This window comes from Neodiprion fabricii, chromosome 4, assembly GCF_021155785.1.
Source record: "Neodiprion fabricii isolate iyNeoFabr1 chromosome 4, iyNeoFabr1.1, whole genome shotgun sequence".
Lineage (NCBI taxonomy): Eukaryota > Metazoa > Arthropoda > Insecta > Hymenoptera > Diprionidae > Neodiprion > Neodiprion fabricii.
The window spans coordinates 13,439,582-13,462,571 of NC_060242.1; the positions used below are offsets into that span (position 1 = coordinate 13,439,582).

Below are 22,990 nucleotides of genomic sequence, written 5' to 3' on the forward strand. Positions count from 1 at the left end.
CTGGTCCAGAATTCTACCGACGCAGACCGACACGATCCGACGGCTCTCAATCTCGTCGACCGAATCACCTAAAGCTAAGTCAATCCGAGTGTTAATCTTCGAAATTGAACGAATTCTTGTTTCACCTTTATAGTCAAAATTTACTTCAGTAATATTCATTCAAAAGCAAGTCTAGAATTGGTGGCTAGCTTCACTACCCCCAATTAAATCGTATTTATTGTTTCCAAGAATTAACCAATAAGACTTAACAATAGTATATATAATTGATTTAAGATCATCTAAAAAGAGAGATACTATATCGAATAATCACGACCAACTAGTTATAACCATCGTTCAGAGTAGATGTTCCTGGTACCAAATAATAATATCCTTTAGAATAGAATAACACAGGATTTGTATAAACTCGAACACTTTATAAATTGTTACTTTCGGCTCTTATGTCATTATCACCATTGATTGTTACCAGACATTTCAATCACCAAATCGAAACAGAATATACTTCATCTTTTACCGGTTAAATCATATTGAACCATTTATTTTGAACGACCTTTTTCCCATTTTCATCATTATAAAATTGCCTCAACAATTCAAACAAACCTTACAGACCTGTACAGGACTATAGCAACACGATCCTACAAATTACCGGCTTATCGAAAGGTAGGTCTTTTCTTAGATTTAATAATTATTCATTGTCGTTACGTGGGAGCTTGATTATTCAATTAATCATTAACTACCGCCGCTCAGTACACCCTCAACCCCACGTAACATATTTATTTTTAATGAATTTAATTATTGTAAAAAAAATTTTTTTTTCTTAAATTTCTCTTTTTTTGAAAGTGAATTAAAAATTATAATATACATATATATATATTATAATTGAATATAAATACATTTATTTATATATATATATTTATTGTACATTAATATAATTGAATATAAATCGAGGTAATTAAGTTAATTAATTTAACAAAATAAGAAAATAATTAATTTAAATAAATTATTTTTCCTAAATTGAAGAATAATTAATTTTTGAAAATTAAAAATATGAAATTCAATAAATGATCATTTATTCATCTGTATGTTTCCTTCAAACCATATAATAAGTTCTAATCGATTGTATAAATGTTCCAAATTACAATTCATAAAGTAAATTAAATGTCATTTTCTTAATGAATAATATTTTTATTCTAATTAATATGTGAGCAAATAGTTGAAAAATATTTAGGATTTTTTTAATAATGATATTCATTTTTAATGAATTTAATAAATGTAAAGAAAATTTTTTTTTTAAATTTCTCTTTTTTTAAAAGTAAATTGAAAATTATAATATATGTATATATATTATACATTAATATAATTGAATATAAATGAAGGTAATTAAGTTGAATAATTCAATGAAATAAGAAAATAATGAATTGAAATAAATTATTTTTCTTAAATTGAAGAATAATTAATTTTTAAAAATTGAAAATTTGAAATTAAATAAATAATCATTGATCTATCTGTATATTTTCTCTAAACCTTATAATAGGTTCTAATCCATTGTGTGAATGTTCCAAATTACAATTCATAAAGTAAATTAAATGTCATTTTCTTAATGAATGATATTTCTATTTTTATTGATATGTGAGCAAATAATTGGATGATATATAGGATTTTTCTGATAATTATATTTATTCTTAATGAATTTAATTATTGTAAAAAAAATTTTTTTTTTTCATATTTCCCTTTTTTTGAAAGTAAATTGAAAATTATAATATATATATATATATATATTAGGGTGGGTCAAAAAAATCAAGTATTTTTTTTTTTGGATTCGACACACGAAAACTAGTTCCTAGCTACCTCTAGAAAGTACTTACCAAATCTAAGCTCTTAATATTAACGGGAAGATTATGCTCATCATAGTTTTCCATTTTCAATTTAGTCTTATATAAAAATGGCCATATCTTATCACCAATAGATTGTTAAATTAGTTGCATCGTCAATATTTATAGGAAATTGAACGCTCTACAAAAATGGTCTCTTATACTTTTTTCATTAATCCAACCATTTAAAAGATATTCAAGGTGAAAGGTTGAAGTATTTTAAGGAAAATAACTTTTTGTTTTGAATTTTGTAACTTACTAAAAAATAATTATTGTCAAATGAGTTTCAGATATTTTCATAGGAAATTGAACGCTCTACAAAAAAGGTTTCTTGTGGTTAATCGATTACTGTAACCATTTAGAAGATATCCGCAGTAGAATCCCAATGCCTGTTGATTTTAATAGTTTTTAAATAATTATTTCCAATTTATCCATTCAATTTATGAATTTTTACAATATTCATGAGAATCTGAGTTTATTTCGAAAGAATGACAGTTTGCAAGTTATGTCTTATCTTTTGTTTGAGAATATATTTCTTTCGAATCAATTTTTTAACGATATTTTCTTTTTATAACTTTTATCACAATTGAGGATCGTAATTTGATATTTTTCAACGGGTTTATTTAAAATGTCATTCAAATTTCTTTTTTCCAAAAAAGTTATAATTGAATATTTTTTGTTTGGGGAATTTGAAGATTTAATTTCGAATGTTGGTAGTTCTGTTACTCATTACTTGTTGAACTAGCGCCATCTGTGGTTTTATGTCATTTCTATGTTTCGTCTTATATTTCTGCATTGCATACATAGTTTTTGGAGCTCTGAGTTATCGTCTTGTGTATATCTGAAGCCAATTAATTAACAGCTGAGTTTTAATATATTTTTGATTATTTCAATTCATCTGCTAATCATCTTGGGATTCTACTGCGAATATCTTCTAAATGGTTACAGTAATCGATTAACCACAAGAAACCTTTTTTGTAGAGCGTTCAATTTCCTATGAAAATATCTAAAACTCATTTGACAATAATTATTTTTTAGTAAGTTACAAAATTCAAAACAAAAAGTTATTTTCCTTAAAATACTTCAACCTTTCACCTTGAATATCTTTTAAATGGTTAGATTAATGAAAAAAGTATAAGAGACCATTTTTGTAGAGCGTTCAATTTCCTATAAATATTGACGATGCAACTAATTTAACAATCTATTGGTGATAAGATATGGCCATTTTTATATAAGACTAAATTGAAAATGGAAAACTATGATGAGCATAATCTTCCCGTTAATATTAAGAGCTTAGATTTGGTAAGTACTTTCTAGAGGTAGCTAGGAACTAGTTTTCGTGTGTCGAATCCAAAAAAAAAAATACTTGATTTTTTTGACCCACCCTAATATATGTATATATATATATATATATATATATGAGTATATTATACATCAATATAATCAAATATGAATACATTTATTTATACATTCATACATATATTATACATTATTATAATTGAATATAAATGGAGGTAATTAAGTTAAATAATTTAATGAAATAAGAAAATAATTATTTTGAATAATTATATAAAAATGCGCGGGGACGCCCCGCATTGCGTCCGGCAGTCGATCACAGGCCGCGAAGACATGGGTCTATCACGGTCAAAGTCGTGCAAAAGGCAATTCGCGTCGTCCCTGGTACGATCAGTGGCAAAGGGGAATTGACACGAGCACGGTCGAGGTCGAGCAAAAGGCAATGCGCGTCGTCCCGGAGTCGATCGGCGGAAGAGGGTACATGACACAAGAACGGTCGAGGTCGAGCAAAAGGCAATGCGCGTCGTTCCAGAGTCGATCCATGGCAGTGGGGACTTGACACGAGCAGCGTCGGAGTGGAGCAGGAGGCAATGCAGGGCGTCCGGCAGTCGATTTTAGGCCGTGAGGACGTGTGAGAAGCACGGTCAAAGATGCGCACGAGGTAATGCGTGTCGCCCGGAAGTCGATCCCGGTTTTCTAAATTCATGGGTGATTAATTTTCGAGTATGAAAAATATGAAATCAAACGATTAAGTTTTTATCGATCTGTGTGGTTCCTTAAAACTTCCTAATAAGTTCCGATCCATTGTATACATGTTCCGAAATACAATCCATAAAGTACATCGAATGGCATTTTTTGAGGGAAAAATATTTCCATTATCATTAATGTGAGCAAATAATGAAAAAATGTATAGGATTTTCTCAATAATTACAGTTATTTTTAAGAATTCTGATTATTGTAAAAATTTTTTCAACATATTTTTTTTTTTCAGAAGTAAACCGAAAATTTTGGAATGTATAAATAAAATATGAATCATAAATTTACTTATAATTTTTTTATTTTAATTAATTATATATATATAAACAGATGTTACATTATTATAATTCATGTTCAAAAATTAGAAATATGAAATCAAATAACTAATCATAGATCCATCTGTATGTTTTCTTCAAACTTTTTAAAAAGTTACAATCCATTGTATAAATGTTCCAAATTATAATCCATGAAGTACATCAAATGGCATTTTTTGATTGAATGATATTATTATCATATTAATTGTGTGAGCGAATAATGAAAAAATGCGACGGATTTTTTTAACAATTATGGTCATTTTTGAGAAATTTAATGACTGTGAAAATTTTTTTTTCAACATTTTCCTTTTTTAGGAGGTAAATTCAAATATATAATATATATGAATGTAATATAGATAATAAATTTAATTGAGATTATTTTATCAAATTAATTATATATTTACACGAATGATACATTAATATAATTGAATATAAATGGAGGCAACTGAATTAAATAATATAATGATATGAAAAATAATTTACCTCTATAATTAATTTTTCTGAAATTAAAGAATGATTAGCCTTGTAGAATGAAGAATATGAAATCAAATATTTAATTATATATCTATCTCTGTGTTTTCTATAAACATTTCAATAAGTTACAATCCATTGTATAAATGTTCCAAATTATATTACGAGTCTCGTTTTCGAGATTACATCGTAGTACCGTCTACTTCACGTTAGTATCACGAATATTCAGAGCTTATAAAAAAAAAAATGAGCGCCTGGCCCCCTGGCGCTGCGGTTGTTCCTTCTCCAAGCCATAACGTTTTTCGTGCGTAAAAGTGTAGCACGTTTAGAGCATTGTTCCAGTTTATTAATCAAGAAAAATCATGGGAAAATCACACAAGAGGAAGAAGAATAAGGAGAATAAGAGCGAGAAGTTCTTTAAAAAGTTGAAGAAGATAGTTGATGCGATGCCTGATAGCTCTTCAGATACGACCTCGAGTAGCCCGAGACGCGAGGTTATGCACACGAGCGTGCCCACCTCGGGTAGAACTGCAAAGAAAACAATTGCTGGCAATCAGGAGGCATCGACAAGTCGTCAAGGTATTTTCTTCTGTTTTTCTTTCGTTATTTCCGTAGACCGGGCGGCTTTGCCGTGCGGAGACAAGTTCACAGAAATTGTCTCGGGTCGAACAAAACTTAAAAAGGTTTGAGCGGGTGTCGCTCGCGGAAATAGCGGGCCACAGACTCGGCGGTTTTGTCCGTACGAAGGCAGACTCTCAGAGTTCTGCCTTGAGTCGATTGTGAATGTAATTCGCAAAAATGAATGATTATTGCATATTCCGCATTTATCATGGCCACATGACTCGGCGGCCCAGGCCGTACGAAGGAAATCTCTCAGAGTATTTTCTTAGAGTCGAACTGTACGATTCCCCTGTATGGAGGAATCGGCAGATGGCCCAAGGTTACGGTCGCGTAATTCGACGGCATTAGCCGAACAAAGATAGAGTAATTTTGTCAATCACGAGGCTGTTGCGAAATGAGACTCGTTTGCGTAACAAATACGAGAGGCTGTCTTTATCGCAGATTAATCCATTGCAGGCTTGTCACCAACGAACGACAACAATGGGGGAAATATTCTCCCCGTCGCATCGGTTGATCCATCGCGAGATACCGAAGGATAAACTCCAGCGGATGCTGAGAGTCAGGCTACAGAGGACGCAGCACAGGCTTTCGACGAAGAGACCCTGCGTATCCTGGGTGCCCTTGAAAAATCTGGTGCGCCAGAATTACAGCTAAACTCAACTTTGGCACAAAATTGGGAAAAATGGATAGCCGAAGGACTCAAGAAAGACGACCTAGAGGAGTTGTTGTCAAAGTATGCGCGAACAGGCAATTGTCGCTTGGAAGCGCCAGTGTTAAACGCAGAAGTAGCGTCATCGCTCTTCGAGTCGGCCACGAAACGAGACAAATACTTGAGAAATGCGCAAAATATTCGCGGTTCAGCTATGGCCGCATTGGGTGCTGGAATTTCGTTGCTGTTGACCCCCAAGGAAGACGGCATTGACGAGTATCAATTGTTGGAGTATCTTGCCGACGCGGGTCGACTGCTGGCACACGCTTCTCGTCTGGACTCGATTACACGAAGATCGTGCATTACGCCGTCTCTCGACAAGAAGATCAAGGGAATTCTAGACGAAACTATGCCCGACGCTTTTTTATTCGGCGAGGATTCGCCCGGAAAAATAAAAACGGCAAAGTCGATCGAAAAGGTGGGCTTGGAGTTGAAGGCTCAACCATCGGTGCCCAAGGCGCCTCTTCGTAACTCGAATTCGGGAAACTGGAAAGGCCCGTCGTCCAACTCGTATCGAGGGGGATCTCGGGCGGGCGCGAACCAGAGAGGATCGAGGAAGACTGTCAAATTTGTCCCGAAGTCGAATCAGTCGTATCAACAGCGAGATCAACAACGAGCTTGGAGCCAGAGTCGCAAGCAGAGCTCGTACCAACGCTCGCGGGACAGGCCTTAAAGGTAAATAAAGCAGCGGGGCGGCTGCAAAAGTTTCTCCCCCAATGGGAAAAGATCACGCGGGATCGATTCATTTTAAACTGTGTAAGAGGGTACAAAATTGAATTTGACCAGTCAGTACACCAATCTCTTACGCCTCCTCAGCAAAAATTCAATTCTGGGATTGATCTTAAACATATGAAACTGGCGATCGCCAAATTGTTAGATCTGGGCGCAGTCAGACCCTGCTTGCCATGCCCGGGACAATTTATTTCGTCGTATTTCTTAGTACCAAAATCAAACGGAAAAATGAGATTCGTGTTAAACTTGAAAAAGCTCAATAACTTTATAGTCACGCAGCATTTCAAGTTAGAGGACATTAGAACTGCGACGAAACTAATCTCGCGAGGTGATTTTATGTGTAACATAGATTTACAAGATGCGTATTTTTTGGTATCTATGCACGTGGAAAGCCGGAAATATTTGAGATTCATTTTCGGGGATATAATGTACGAATTTGTATGCCTCCCGTTCGGTCTATGCACAGCGCCGTATATTTTTACAAAAATCCTAAAACCGGTAGTGAATTATTTACGAGGGAAAGGATTCATCTCGACAATTTACTTAGACGATATCCTCTGCATCGGCTCGAATCTTAACGCGTGTCGCACAAACGTAGAAGTCACTATTAAAGAACTGCAGTCACTAGGGTTTATAGTGAATTATCAAAAAAGTAGCTTGATTCCCAAGAAAGATTGCACTTTTTTAGGATTCGTTATTAACTCTCGAAAAATGAGATTGGAGCTACCGGAAGTCAAGAGAAAGAAAATGGTAGCCGTGATCGACGACTTTAGCCATCGCAAGTTTTGTACAATTCGGGAATTCGCTCACCTCATCGGGAAGTTAGTCGACTGTTGTCGCGCAATTGAGTATGGATGGTTATACACCAAGAGATTCGAACGAGAAAAATTCTTCGCCTTGTTAGTCAGCGGGGGGGATTACGATGCACAGCTCGAATTATCCGCAGATTTGCAGATCGAATTCGATTGGTGGAAACAAAATATTACAACGTCATTTGGTCCGATAAGAAGTTTTCGATTTATTAAGGAGATTTACTCGGACGCGTCAAAAGCGGGCTGGGGCGCGTATTGTTGTAATGAAGGCACACACGGTTTTTGGAGTGACACCGAAAGGGGGCTGCACATTAACGAACTCGAACTAATTGCCGTCTTTATGGCCCTTAAATGTTTTGCAAGCGAATTGTACGATTGCGAAATTTTACTAAGAATCGATAATACGACAGCTATTGCATATGTGAATCGAATGGGAGGAGTTCAATATGCCGCACTTCACGGGATAGCAAAAGAGATTTGGCAATGGTGCGAGTGTAGGAAAATTTGGATTTTCGCATCTTACATAGCGTCCAAGGGAAACGTCGAGGCCGATAGGGAGTCGAGGATAAAGAATATAGACACGGAATGGGAACTGTCGAGCTGGGCATACGAGAAAGTAATTTCGGAATTTGGCAAACCAAAATTGGACCTGTTTGCATCCAGGATTAACGCGAAATGTCAAGCTTATTGTTCGTGGCACAGAGATCCTGATGCCTTAGCTATTGACGCGTTCACGATCAACTGGAAATCGGAGTATTTTTATGCATTTCCACCGTTCGCATTGGTACTCAGGTTCCTTCGAAAAGTTATCGCAGATCGCGCCTGTGGGATTGCGATAGTGCCGAATTGGCCTTCGCAACCATGGTTCCCTATATTTATGGACCTTCTCGTAGAGAAACCGATGATCTTCGCTCCCGCTAAATGGCTTTTATTGTCTCCTTGTAGGTCTCTCCAGCATCCATTACAGAAATCACTGGCTTTGATTGCCGGGAAATTGTCGGCGAATCTTACCGCCGCAAGAAATTCTCGGACTCAGTGATCGAGACGTTGTTGGCTTCTCTCGCCCAGAGTACATGGAAGCAGTACTCAGGACCTATTAAGCTATGGGCGAATTTCTGTTGAGAGACGGAAACAGACATTTACAAAGCGAGCGCGAACCGCATTCTCGAATTTCTGCAAATGAGATACGGTTCAGGAGCCTCCTATGGCACATTAAACGCGACGCGATCGGCGATCTCGTTAATATCGACGAACGACATGACTAACGATCGGATTATCAGTAGATTTTTTAAAGGGATTTTTCGGCTTAGACCAACGAAACCTCGATACGACGAAACATGGGACGTCGGCATCGTACTTACGTACATTGCGAACTTATATCCTCTCGAATCATTAAACAATCAACAATTGTCAGAGAGATTAGTTACGCTGTTAGCTTTAGGTACGGCTCATCGAGTGCAAACTTTCTCGCTTATGAAACTTGACAATATTTCTCACTCGGCACAGGGCTTCGAGATAAGGATCTCGGACATCATTAAAACGTCGAGACCAGGGGCTTTCCAGCCACTTTTGTTATTGCCGTACTTTCGCGAACAGCCTAGACTGTGCATAGCGAGCACGTTGAAGAGATATTTGGAAATAACAAAACCACTCAGAGGCGATTGCAGTAACGTACTGATCACTTCGAGAAAACCCTTCAAATCGGCGAGTACCCAGACAATAAGTCGTTGGATCCGGTCAGTGTTGGCAAAGAGCGGCATAGGACCTGAGTTCACGGCGCACAGTACAAGGCACGCGTCTACGTCGGCTGCCTTGGCAAAGGGGTTGGATATTAGCGCGATAAGAAATACCGCGGGCTGGTCAAAGGACTCGCAGGTATTTGCAAAGTATTATAATCGGCCGATTAAATCGGGCAGAAAAGACTTTGCAGCAACCGTGTTCTCATAATATTTATAAGTTATTGCATAAGATATCATTAATTACATTTTGTTAGAATCGAAGTAAGCGAATAAAAAACCGCTGATTCTTGTTCTCGAGAGACCACTGGTCTCGATAAAAGTTACGTTTTTGTTGCCTGAGGCTGTTTAGAAAATAATAAAATAATTTTTTTTCTGAACATCTACGATGTAATCTCGAAAACGAGACTCGTAATATAATTAAACGATCAAACGAACTTACCTGTTGTGAAGTTCGATCGTAATTATATGTAGAGTCTCGTTTGAGATGATTACATCCCACCCATTGAACGTTTTATTTCCGTTCGTTTCTATCATTCCCTCCCCCTTTATTTATTAAAATGTGTTTGTTTTGTTATTTTCAATCCTTATGGAGTACTTTAAACAATATGACTTGGAGAAGGAACAACCGCAGCGCCAGGGGGCCAGGCGCTCTCTTTTTTTTTTATAAGCTCTGAATATTCGTGACACTAACGTGAAGTAGACGGTACTACGATGTAATCATCTCAAACGAGACTCTACATATAATTACGATCGAACTTCACAACAGGTAAGTTCGTTTGATCGTTTAATTATAATCCATGAAGTACATTAAATGGCATTTTTTGATTGAATGATATTATTATCATAATTATTGTGTGAGCGAATAATGAAGAAATGCGACGGATTTTTTTAACAATTATAGTCATTTTTGAGAAATTTATCGACTGTGAAAATTTTTTTTTCAACATTTTTCTTTTTTAGGAGGTGAATTCAAATATATAATATATATGAATGTGATATAGATAATAAATTTATTTGTGATTATTTTATTAAATTAATTATATATTTACGCGAATGATACATTAATATAATTGAATATAAATGGGGGCAACTGAATTAAATAATTTAATAATATGAAAAATAATTTACCTCAATAATTAATTTTTCTGAAATTGAAGAATAATTAGCTTTGAAAAATCAAAAATATGAAATTAAATATTCAATTATATATCTATCTCTGTGTTTTCTTAAAACATTTCAATAAGTTCTGATCCATTCCATAATTGTTCCAAATTACAATCCATAAGCGACATTGAATGGCATTTTTTTAATGAATATCTCTTTTATTCTGATTAATATGTGAGCAAACAATTGAAAAATATATAGAATTTTTTCAACAATGATATTTATTTTTGAAAATTTAATTAATGGTTGTTGTTTTTTTCCCAAAATTATTTTTTCAAAAGTAAATTAAAAATTATAATATACTTAAATGAAATATACATAATAAATTTATTTATCATTTTTTTTTCTTTCAATTAATTATATATATATATATACAAATTATACATTATTGTAATTGAGTATAAATGGAGGCAATTGAATTAAATAATATGATGGTATAAAAAATAATTAATCTGCATTAATCATTTTTCTTGTATTCAAGAATAATTAATTTTGAAAAATTAAAAATCTGAAATCAAATAACTAATCATAAATCTATCTGTGTGTTTTCTTTAAACTTTTTAATAAGTTGTGTTCCATTGTATGAATGTTTCAAAGTACAATCCATGAAGTACATCAAATGGCATTTTTTTAATGATTTATATTTTCATTTCAATTAATATGTGAACAAATAATCAAAAAATATATGGGATTCTTTTCGTAATTATATTTTTCTATACAAAATTCAATTATTGTAATGAAATTTTTCGATGAAAATTCTTCTTTTTTCAAAAGTGAATTGAAAATTATAATATATTTAAATAAAATAGATACAATAAATTTATTCATCATTTTTTCCATTCAAATAATTATATATATCTGTTACGCCCCGACGTACCGCCTTGGCGTAACTTTTTCAAAATTCCATTTCATTTCATTGCTTTAATTTCTTCAATGCACAGATATCATTTCATCAAAATCTCATATTCTAATAACGGCGAGTTCCACCCCTCCTGGCAAAAGTCACGTAGAGACCAACAATGATCCCTAGTATAAGGTTCAAAATTGTTTCTTATAACTGGTACCAAGAACTGAGATAGGAGACTGCTGAATTAGCATCAGTAGCGCTCAGACTGGAAATATCCCTCTTTTTAAGTTAAAACTATAATCAATAACTAGGATAAACCACTACCTTCAGAACCACCAAATTAAAATAGATTACTCATTGGAATGTATGAATAAATGTGTGAACATTGCATGCAAATATCTTTTGTTCATATTTTCAATGTGTCACGGACGAGATTGAGAATCGTCGGAACACCGTCGAAGAGCGAGAAGTAACGCTGACCATGTGGATTTGGGCACCAGGAGGTCGCCCTCGCACCTCATTGGCTAATTACCGTTGTAACTCATTACAACCGCAGCTCCTTGGACCCTCGGGCCCAAGAAGCTGCGTCTTTCGTCTGTCAAGTCGCGAAGTGCGTGGACGTAAACCCGGATTAGCCCTCTTGAGCAAGAGTAGTGTTTGGAAAATCTTAATTGTGACCGGCCTAAAGTCTCGCGCTAATTCGTCAAATTCGAGCATTCAGTTAATCTGTTAATTGCAAAGGACTCACTATCTTCTACATTTCCCTCTTTTCTGTTCTTTACTAAATCTCGTCATTTCGCGAATAGACATTTTTATGATATTCCATTTTCCTTAGTTAAAATTGAGTTCGGCCCTGATTCAAGCGAATCAGGTAATCTTAAGTAAAAATAATAATAATTACACTATCATTTTTAATAAATAATCGTTCCAATCAATTTTAACTTATCATCAAAATCAGAAAACAGACACTTTCAAACTTTCGATAACAAGATATTATTCTAAATTCACAAAGACTAAGTGACCAACGTTCAACGTCATTCGATTGATCAACTCGTCCAAATTTGAGGTGAGGCCCCTGGTCCAGCATTCTACCGACGCAGACCGACACGATCCGACGGCTCTCAATCTCGTCGACCGATTCACCAAAAAGCTAAGTCAATCCGAGTGTTAATCTTCGAAATTAGACGAATTCTTGTTTCCACTTGATAATCAAAACTACTTCAGTAAATTCACAAAAACCAAGTCTAGAATTGGTGGCTAGCTTCACTACCCCCAATTTATTCGTACTTATTGTTTCCAAGAATCAACGAATAAGACTTAACCATTATATATATATATAATCGATTCAAGATAATCTAAAAAGAGAGATACAATACAATAATCACGACCAGCTAGTTATAACCATCGTTCAGAGTAGATGTTCTTGGTATCAAATAATAATATCCTCTAGAATAGTATACCACATGATTTTTATAAACTTGAAGACTTTATAAATTGTTATTTTCGGCTCATACATATATCATCATCACCATTGATTGTTACCAAACATTTCAATTACCAAATCAAAATAGAATATATTTCATCTTTTACCAGTCAAATTATATTAATCATTTATTTTGAACGACCTTCTTCCTATTTTTATTATTGTAATTGCCTCAACAATTTAAACAAACCTCACAGACCTGTACAGGTCTATAGCAGCACGATCTTACAAAATACCGGCTTATCGAAAGGTAGGTCTTTTCTTAGTTATAATTATTATTCATTGTCGTTACGTGGGAGCTAGATTATTCAATTAATCATCAACTACCACCGCTCAGTTCCACCCTCACCCCCACGGCAATAAATGGGGGCAATTAAATTGAATAATTTGATAACATTGAAAATGACTAATCCGAATAAATCTTTTTTCTTGAATTGAAGAATAATTCATTTTCAACAACTAAAAATATGAACTTGAATAACTAATCATTCATCTATCTGTACGTTTTTATCAAACTTTTCAATAAGTTATAATTCATTGTGGAGATGTTCCAAATTGCAATCCATAAAGTACATTAAATGGCATTTTTCGATTGGATACTATCTTTATTATAATTAATATGTGAGCGAAAAATTGAAAAATATATAGAATTTTTCTAATGGTTATATTCATTTTCAAAAAATTTCATTCATGTGAAAATTTTTTTTTCAATTCTTTTTTTTCTAAAAGTTAATTAAAAATTATAATATATACAAATAGAATCAGACGTATGCCAAGGTGGCGGGCGATACGCACATCGTGCCGAGTAATGCGAAAACATTTAAGTGCCACTCGAATATGCCGGTCCCTAAAATCGTGATCTGCATACTATGTGAAAGTGTTTTTCATACTAATGACTTCAATCGATTAAATAAAAATGGTCCGGGCAAGTTTATTAGTGATATATTTGTTATATGCGCGGCACATCATGTGGACATTACTTCTAAAAGTCAGTTTGACAACATTGAGTTATGTGAAGATGCGCGCAAAATAATCGCACATGCCGAACTGTTTGAAAAGGATAAAGTAAAAGATGAGCTAAGTCAAAATATTTCCTTAAACAAGACTAGGGAGAGTATACTGTTAGACGAGACGGTTATCGAAGACGAGCTGGCCATCCTCAGAGTTGAAAACGACCTACTAAAAGAAATAAATCAGGAACTAAAAGAAAAAAATGATCTGTCAAAAGAAATGGTAAATATCAAAAATAATAATAACCATAGTAAAGTGGTTAGTTACGCGGATGTAACAAAGACTAACAAAGTCAACACAAGGAATATTATACCTAATATAATAGTTAAAGCAAAAGATAATAACAACAACGACACTGTCAACCAAGTCAAGACCAATTGCTGGGGGATATTGCTGTGCCGATTAAAAAACTACTTACTAACAAGTCTGGTGAAGTCACCATCAAGTGTAAGAACAAAGAGGATGTAGACAGAACTACCGCTGTACTAAATAATAAGCTGAAAAACAACAACCAAGTTGAAGTGCAATCACTAAAGGCACCAAGAATCAAAATCTTGGATGTGCAAAATGACATGAATCTCGAGGACCTTACTGAGGACATCAAAAATAGGAACTCAGAGATGCTAAATGGTAATTTCTCATTAATAGGTGAATTTAAAAATGCATCAAAACAACGCACGGTTATACTTGAGGCCGCGCCTGAAATATACGGTATTATTGTCAAGAATGAATACAAACTGTACATTGGATACCAATGTTGTAAAATTGTTGATGACATTAATTTAAACTTGTGTTTTAAGTGCGGGCGTCCTTAATCACAGTGGTAAAAACTGTAAAAACGTGATAAAGTGTTTAAAATGCTCCGGTGACCATGAAACTATTGACTGTAAATCTGACATTATTAAGTCTGTAAATTGCGAATTCTATAATGATAAATATAAGCAAAAGAAATGTACAAATCATCGTCCAAACGACACCGCTAAGTGTGAATACATTAAATTTAAACTACAAAAACTAATGAACACGACTGATTATCCAACCTCACCTAGAATACCAAAATTATTGGGTAGGTTGCCTGACCAGAAAAAAAGAAGCCTCGACATCGACCAACGCGTAATAATTACACATATCAATGGCTAACAACGATACTTACATTACAAGTATAGAAAAACAATGTAACTGCCTAAGCAAATTAAACCAGGCCTCAGTGTCCAAAAATATAATAATCTTACATATTAACGTGAGAAGCCTAAATGCTAACCATCAGAATTTAGAAATTTTAATAAACAATTTACACACGAAGCCGGACGTTATTGTTTGTACCGAGACATGGAAGCTAGAATATTACAAGTATTATAAGCTCGACGACTATACTATATACTATAGCCACGGGAATATCAACAAGGCGGACGGTGTAGTGATATACGTCAAATCTACAATATCTCACACAACAACAAATGAAAATATAGGTCCATGTAATGTATTGTCGGTTATGTTGAGAATTAGAAATAATATGTCTTTTAAGATAACAGGTATATATAGATGTCATGATATTAATGTAGATAATTTTAATGTTGAAATGAAAGAATATCTAATTATAAACAAAAATGTTAAACATCATTGCATCGTTGGCGATTTTAACATTAACCTGCTCAAAGCAGACTTTATTGCTGAACAGTTTCTTGAGACTATGTTAGGATCTGGTTATGTTAACTGTTTCAGTGACATTACTAGACCTAACAGTCTTGAGGGTTCATGTATTGATAATATGTTTATTAAATCCAAAATAGCAAGAACAAATTCTTTTACATACACTAATGCTTTTACAGATCACTATCCAATTTTTTTAACAATAAACTTTCAAAGAGAAAATAAAACTAAAGCTCCAAAAACTATCATAAACTACAACAAACTCAAAATTATAGTTGATAAAATTGATTTTAATTACATATTTGATATACAAGACCCAAACACAGCAATAGAGGCGTTAATAAATGAAATTCAAACTTTAATAAGAGACTCAACACGTAAAATAAAATCAAATAAACATATAAATAAAAGTAAAATTAGTGTCCATAGGAAAAAATGGATAACTAAGGGTATAGTTAAGTCATGTAACACTAAAGAAATGTTGTATAACGTCTGGAAGCTTGATAAGAATAATACTAAACTTAAAAACGATTATAAAACCTATTGTAAAATCCTAACTAGTGTAATGACTCGTGCTAAAAGAAACTATGACACAGAACAAGTCAATAAAAGCAGCGGCGACAGCAAAAAATTATGGCAATACTTAAATAATGAACTGGGAAGAAACAATAAAGCAGACTATGATGTTAAATATTTAATTTATCAGAATAAAGAAATAACTGATAATAGAGAGATGGCCGATGCTTTTGTTGATTTTTTCAGCAGTATAGGGCTAAACTTAGCTAGTAAAGTAAATCTAGATAAAAAGAGCGAAGGTAGGGCATCTGATTTAGTAGAAAACAATTGTAAGTCTATATTCATACGGCCTACAGATCCTGGTGAAATATTTAATACGATTAAAAATTTAAAAGATAAACCAGGTGGTCTAGATGATATTAACAGTAAAGTTTTGAAGACTATAAGTACACGCTATTAGCAAACCTCTAGAACATATTTTCAACTTAAGCATAAGCAAAGGTATCTAGCCACGCGCTTTAAAATCTGCAGTCGTTGTACCCTTTTACAAAAGTGGAGAACACTGTAACTATCGACCGATATCATTAATATCTAACTTAGCAAAAGTTTTCGAGAAACTAATACATCATCGTTTATCGGACTTTATAACTGAATGTAACATAATTTCTGAGAGACAATTTGGTTTTTTGAAAAATAGAAGCGCAAGTGATGCTCATGCAGACCTTGTTCAGTATATATATGACAACCTAAACTCTGATAAACGAACAATTATTACGTTTCTGGATTTAGCCAAGGCATTTGACACTGTTAATCACGTCATATTATTAAATAAGCTTGAAAGATATGGTATAAGAGGTGTTGTTGGAGAGGTAATAACTTGATTAAAGACTGCTTAAATAATGGAGTGAAAACAGTGAAATACAAAGGGTCTTATAGTAAATCTGAGAATGTAAAAATTGGTGTTCCACAAGGAACTATACTGGGCCCACTATTATTCTTAATGTTCATTAATGACATTTTTAGAGTTGTAGACAAAAAATACTTATTATCATATGCAGACGACACTGCTGTTCGGTGTTCAGGAGACAAATGGGACGAAGTGCAAAAGGACATGAATAACATGTTAAAAATAATCAGCGACTGGTGAAATAATAACCAGTTGACACTAAATGTTGATAAAACTGTTTATCTAACTTTTTCCTGTTATAGTGATTCTACTCCAAAGACTATAATCTCTCTATCTAATAAAAAAGTTTCAAACAAATGAACGTAGAAAAAGATTATAATAACAATAGTAAAAAAAGATTATAATAACAATAGTATACGCATGAAGTTGGCGGTGGGGTGAGATCCCGAAAACAAAACAAAAAGCATCTAGCAAACCCTTTGACAGCTGTCATCGGCTGTTTATGACAGTCTTTGACAAATATCTTTATAGGTATCTGTTTCTGACGCGCAAAAAATGAACATGCAAACGAAAATTATCAAGATGATTCCCGACAGGAATTGTCTTTTTCGCGCGTTGGCGTATTGTGTATACGGCACTCAAGATCGACACGCAGAGGTGAGACTGAGTATCGTTCCAAATATAGTGGATAATTGGTCTACATTTGCGGGTTTTATTACAGGTAATGAGTCAAACGGTGCTGTGATTAGGTGACCTGGTGATTACAAATCACATATGAATAAAAATGCAATATATGCAGCTGCGGATATTTTTAAGATATATTTAATCGTGTATCGCGAAGAACAAATTCATCCACACCGGATCGGATCACAAAATGGAACACAATTCTCGCTACTCTTCACCAGCGACGGAGACAGTGGACACTTTGATGTCTTGCAGAACCAAAATAAAATTCAGATGGTGAGTAATAAGTATGAAAAGTAACAATCAAATAATAGTAAATCTAAATATATCACCAAACAGTCAAAAGGACAGCCAGGATTTACGATGACAATGGAGAAAGGAGGAGTTTCAAGCAGCAGACAAGGCGATGAAGATGGTGGATGGTCGGAAGTATCACAAAGGAAAAAGGAAAATAAAATTTTAAGTGCGAAGAACCAAATAAGCCAGAGAATAATAATAAACAAATATTCCTATAACCAGGCAAGAGGACGACCATGATCGATGTTGACCACAAGAGAAAGAGGTGTTTTACGGAGTGAACAGCAACATAAATATAGAGAAAAAAATAATATAAAGAAGGTGATTTTGGAGAATAACGGGCAGAGCAGTAGCAAAAATAATTCAGCAAGTCAAGGAGATAGATCGATATCAATAGAGAAGGAACACCAATTTTCAACCAACGAATGGAAGCTTAGATTGATGGAAAAAAGAAAAGTAAGCACAGAAGGAATTGAAGTGGACAGCAAGTGCAGGACCTGTCATCAAATCAACATGAAGAAATTCGCCTGTCTACTAGACAATGCGTAAGGAAATAGTGAGGCGCGAAGCGCCGAACAACGAGGCGGGCAGCGCCGAGTGCCCGAGGCGCGTAGCGCCGAGATGGGGTTGGCGCGCGAGGTGCGCAGGGGCGAAGCCCCTAGTTAGTATAAATAATAAAACAATTAAGGCAGTAAATAGCTGTAAGTATCTTGGTATTTACATTGACAGATGTTTGAAGTGGGATATACATATACAGGAGTTAATTAAAGAAGTCAGATACTTCCAATTTCTCGTGTATAAATTAAGTTATTTCATGGCAAAAAATGTTCTGAGAATTCTCTACCATACACTTTTCGAAAGTACAATTAACTATGGTATCATAGCGTGGGGTGGAGCATATAATAATTCAATTAAGCCACTTTTTAGCTTACAAAAAAGAATATTAAAGAAAATAAGAGTAGATGATAAAATAATACTGAACATCAAACAACATTTCGTCTTAAATAGTTTAACAAAATACTTTAATTTTTGTAGGCAAAAATACAATAACTACGACGGTAGATCCAGACATAAGTTAATACAAGGACCCAAAGTCACTAAAACTAAGTTCTGCAGCAGTCCTTTACACACTGCAATTAAATTTTTCAATCTGTTACCAAACGAAATTAAGAATTTACCTATATTGACCAAGTCACTTACATATAAATTGAAAAAATGGTTGATCGGCCACCCTGAGCATCTATCACCGCTTTAGTAGAATATATCCGTCTTTCACTTTATTTGTAAAATTTAATCCTCTAATTATTTAAAAATCTTATGAAACATGAACTAATGGCATTTCCATGCTTTTCGCTCAATTAAATGTACAAACTGTATGATTTTTCTTAATTTTAAAATTAAATTTAAAATCGTTGAACTGGCATATATGTTAGATTATATGCCTTTTCACTCTTCCCGAGCCTATGCACAGGAAACTTTAAGTTACCTCTATAGGACTATAAATGTACTTTTGTATATTACTTCTGTATATTATGTATATTTATATTTTCTTGGGAATAAATAAATAAATAAAAAAAAAAAAATGAAATATAGTATAAATGATAAATTTATCTATCATTTCATTCACTCAATCAATCATATATATTCACAAATTATACATGAATACAATTGATTATAAATGTAGGCGGATGAATTAAATAATTCAATGATATAAAAAAAAATTATCCAAATGAATCATATTTCTTGAATTAAAAAATAATAAGTTTTCGAAAATTAAAAATATGAAATTAAATAAATGATCATTTATCTGTCTGTATGTTTTCTTTACACTTTTCAACAAGTTCCGATCCATTGCATAAATGTTCTAAATTACAATCCATAAAGGACATTGAATAGCATTTTTTTGATGGATAATATTTCTATTTCAATTAATATGTGAGCGAATAATCCAATAATATATAGAAATTTTCCAATAATCGTATTTATTTCTAAAAAATTTGATTAGTGTAAAAATTTTTTTCTTTCAGAAATTCTTTTTTTTTCAGAAGTGAATTAAAAATTATAATATAGTGGATAGAATATGAATGATGAATTTATTTTCTAATTTTTTTCATTCAACAATTTTGTATATATGTATATAAATTATCCACTGATATAATTGTATATAGATGGGGGCAATTGAATCAAATAATTCAGTGATATTGAAAATAATTCATCTCAATAAATCATTTTTCTCAAATTCAAGAAGAATTAATTTTGAAAAATTGAAAATATGAGATTAAATAACTAATCATATATCTATCCGTGAGTTTTCTTCAGACTTTTCAATAAGTTCTAATCTATTGTACTAATGTTCCAAATCACAATCCATAAGGGACATTGAATGGCATTATTTTAATGAATACTATTTTTAATCAAATTCATTTGTGAGCGAATAATTGAAAAATACAAAGAATTTTTCTAATTATTATATTCATTTTCAAAAAATTGATTTCATGTGGAAATATTTTTCTTCTTTAATTTCCCTCCTTCTAAAAGTTGGTTGAAAATTATATTATATATAAATAAAATATGAATAATGAATTTATTTATCATTCAATTTATTTGATCAATTATATATATATATACAAATTACAGAATAATATTATTGATTAGAAATGTAGGCGAATAAATTAAATGATTCAATGATATGAAAAGAAATGATTAAAATGAATCATATTTCCTAAATTAAAAAATAATCAGATTTTGAAAATTAAAAATATCGAATAGAATAACTGATTATTCATCTGTCTGTGTGTTTTCTTTAGACGTTTCAGTAAGTTCTAATCCATTGTATGAATGTTCCAAATTGCAATCCATAAAGGGCATTGCATGGCATTTTTTCAATGAATAATATTTTTATTTTAATTAATATGTAAGCAAGTAATCAAAAAATATATAGGATTTTTTTCATATTTGTATTTATTATCAAAAAATTCAATTGATTTGATAATTTTTTTATTTCATGAAATTTTCTTTTTTTGAAATTAAATTGGAAATTATAATATATATAAATAAAATATAAATAATAAATTTATTTATCATTTTCTTTTATTTCATCAATTATATATATATACAAATTTTACATTAAGATAATTCAATGTGAATGGTGGCAATTGAATTGAATACTTTAATGATATAAAAAATAATGAATTTAAATAAATCATATTTCTCAAATCAACAAATAATTTGTTTCTTAAAATTAAAAATATGAAATTAAATAAATAATCATTTATCTATCTGTATGTTTTCTTTAAACCTTATAATAAGTTCGAATCCATTGTATAAATGTTCCAAACTACAATCCATGAAGTACATCAAATGGCAATTCTTTAATGGATCATATTTTCATTTCAATTGATATGTGATCAAATAATCAAAAACTACATAGAATTCTTTTAATAACTATGTTACCTCTAAAAAATTTATTTGTTGTAAGAATTTTTTTTTAGAAAAATTATTTTTTTTTCGAAAATGAATTCAAAATTATAATACATATAAGTGAAATTTGAATAATAAATTTATTTTCAATTAGTTTTAAATAATTATATATATAAACGAATTATAGATTATTATAATTGAATATAAATGGAGGCAATTGAATTCAATGATTTGATGATATAAAAAATAATAAATTTAAATTAATCATTTTTCTTGAATTAATAAATAGTCAATTTCCAAATATCAAAAATATGAAATTAAGTAACTAATCATTCACCTATCTGTATGTTTCCGTTTAACATTTTAATAAGTTATAAAACGTTGTATTAATGTTACAAATCACAATCCATAAGGTACATTAATTGGCATTTTTTGATTGAATAATATTTTCATCATAATTAATGTGTGAGCGAATAATGAAGAAATATACAGGATTTTTTTAATAATTGTAGTTATTTGTGAGAAATTTGATTGATCTGAAAATTTTTTCTTCCACATTTTCCTTATTTTAAAAGTAAACTAAAAATTATGATATATATAAATAAAATATGAATAATAAATTGATTGATAATTTTTTTTATTTAAATAATTATATATATATACAAATGATACGTTGATATAATTAAATACACATGAAGGCAACTGAATTAAATAATTCAATGTTACGGAAAATAAATAACCTACATAATTCATTTTTCTTAAATTAAAAATTAATTAATTTTGAAAAATTGAAATTATGAAATTGAATAACTAATCATTCATCTATCTGTATGTCTTCTTTAAACTTTTCAATAAGTTCCAATCCACTGTATAAATTTTCCAAATTACAATCCATAAAGTACATCAAATGGAATTTTTTTAATGAATTATATTTTTGTTTCAATTAATATGTGAACGGATAATTAAAAAATACATAGGATTTTTCCAATAATTATATATTTCTCTAAAAATTTCAATTGTTGTAAGAATATTTTCCTAGAAAATTTTTTTTTCTCCAAAAAAGAATTGAAAATTATAATATATATGAATAAAATATGAATAATAAATTTATTCATTATTTCTTCCATTTAATTAATTAGATATATGCAGATTATACATTATTATAATCGAATATAAATGGAGGCAAGTATATTAAATAATTTGGTGATACAAAAAATAATCATTTTAAATTAATTATTTTCCTTGTATTCAAGAATAATTAATTCTCAAAAATTGAAAATCGGAAATCAAATAACTAATCATATATCTATTTATGTGTTTTCTTTGAACTTTTTAATAAGTTGTGATCCATTGTATGAATGTTTCAAAGTACAATCCATGAAGTACATCAAATGGCATTTTATTAATGAATTATATTTTCATTTCAATTAATATGTGAACAAATAATCAAAAAATATATAGGATTCTTTTCATAATTATATTTTTCTCTAAAAAATTAAATTATTGTTAAGATAGTTTTCCATAAAAATTCTTCTTTTTTCAAAAGTGAATTGAAAATCATAATATATTTAAATAAGGGGGGGCCACTGAACCGTTGTTGTGTCAAGACGCTTTTTCTGTGTGCTCTCTAAGTTTTATCATATAACTATAGTGATTCATTTTTCTACCTCAAGTGTTTGATCTCTCTTAACGC

General features: G+C 31.8%; 1 protein-coding gene across 1 annotated transcript; it reads left to right on the top strand.

Annotated features, from left to right (window-relative positions):
* The first annotated feature begins 7,478 nt into the window (after positions 1-7,478).
* LOC124180660 lies at positions 7,479-8,618 on the top strand. The gene has a single exon (XM_046566405.1). The coding sequence runs from the start codon at positions 7,479-7,481 to the stop codon at positions 8,616-8,618; it is 1,140 nt and encodes a 379-aa protein (XP_046422361.1).
* Positions 8,619-22,990: the final 14,372 nt, after the last annotated feature.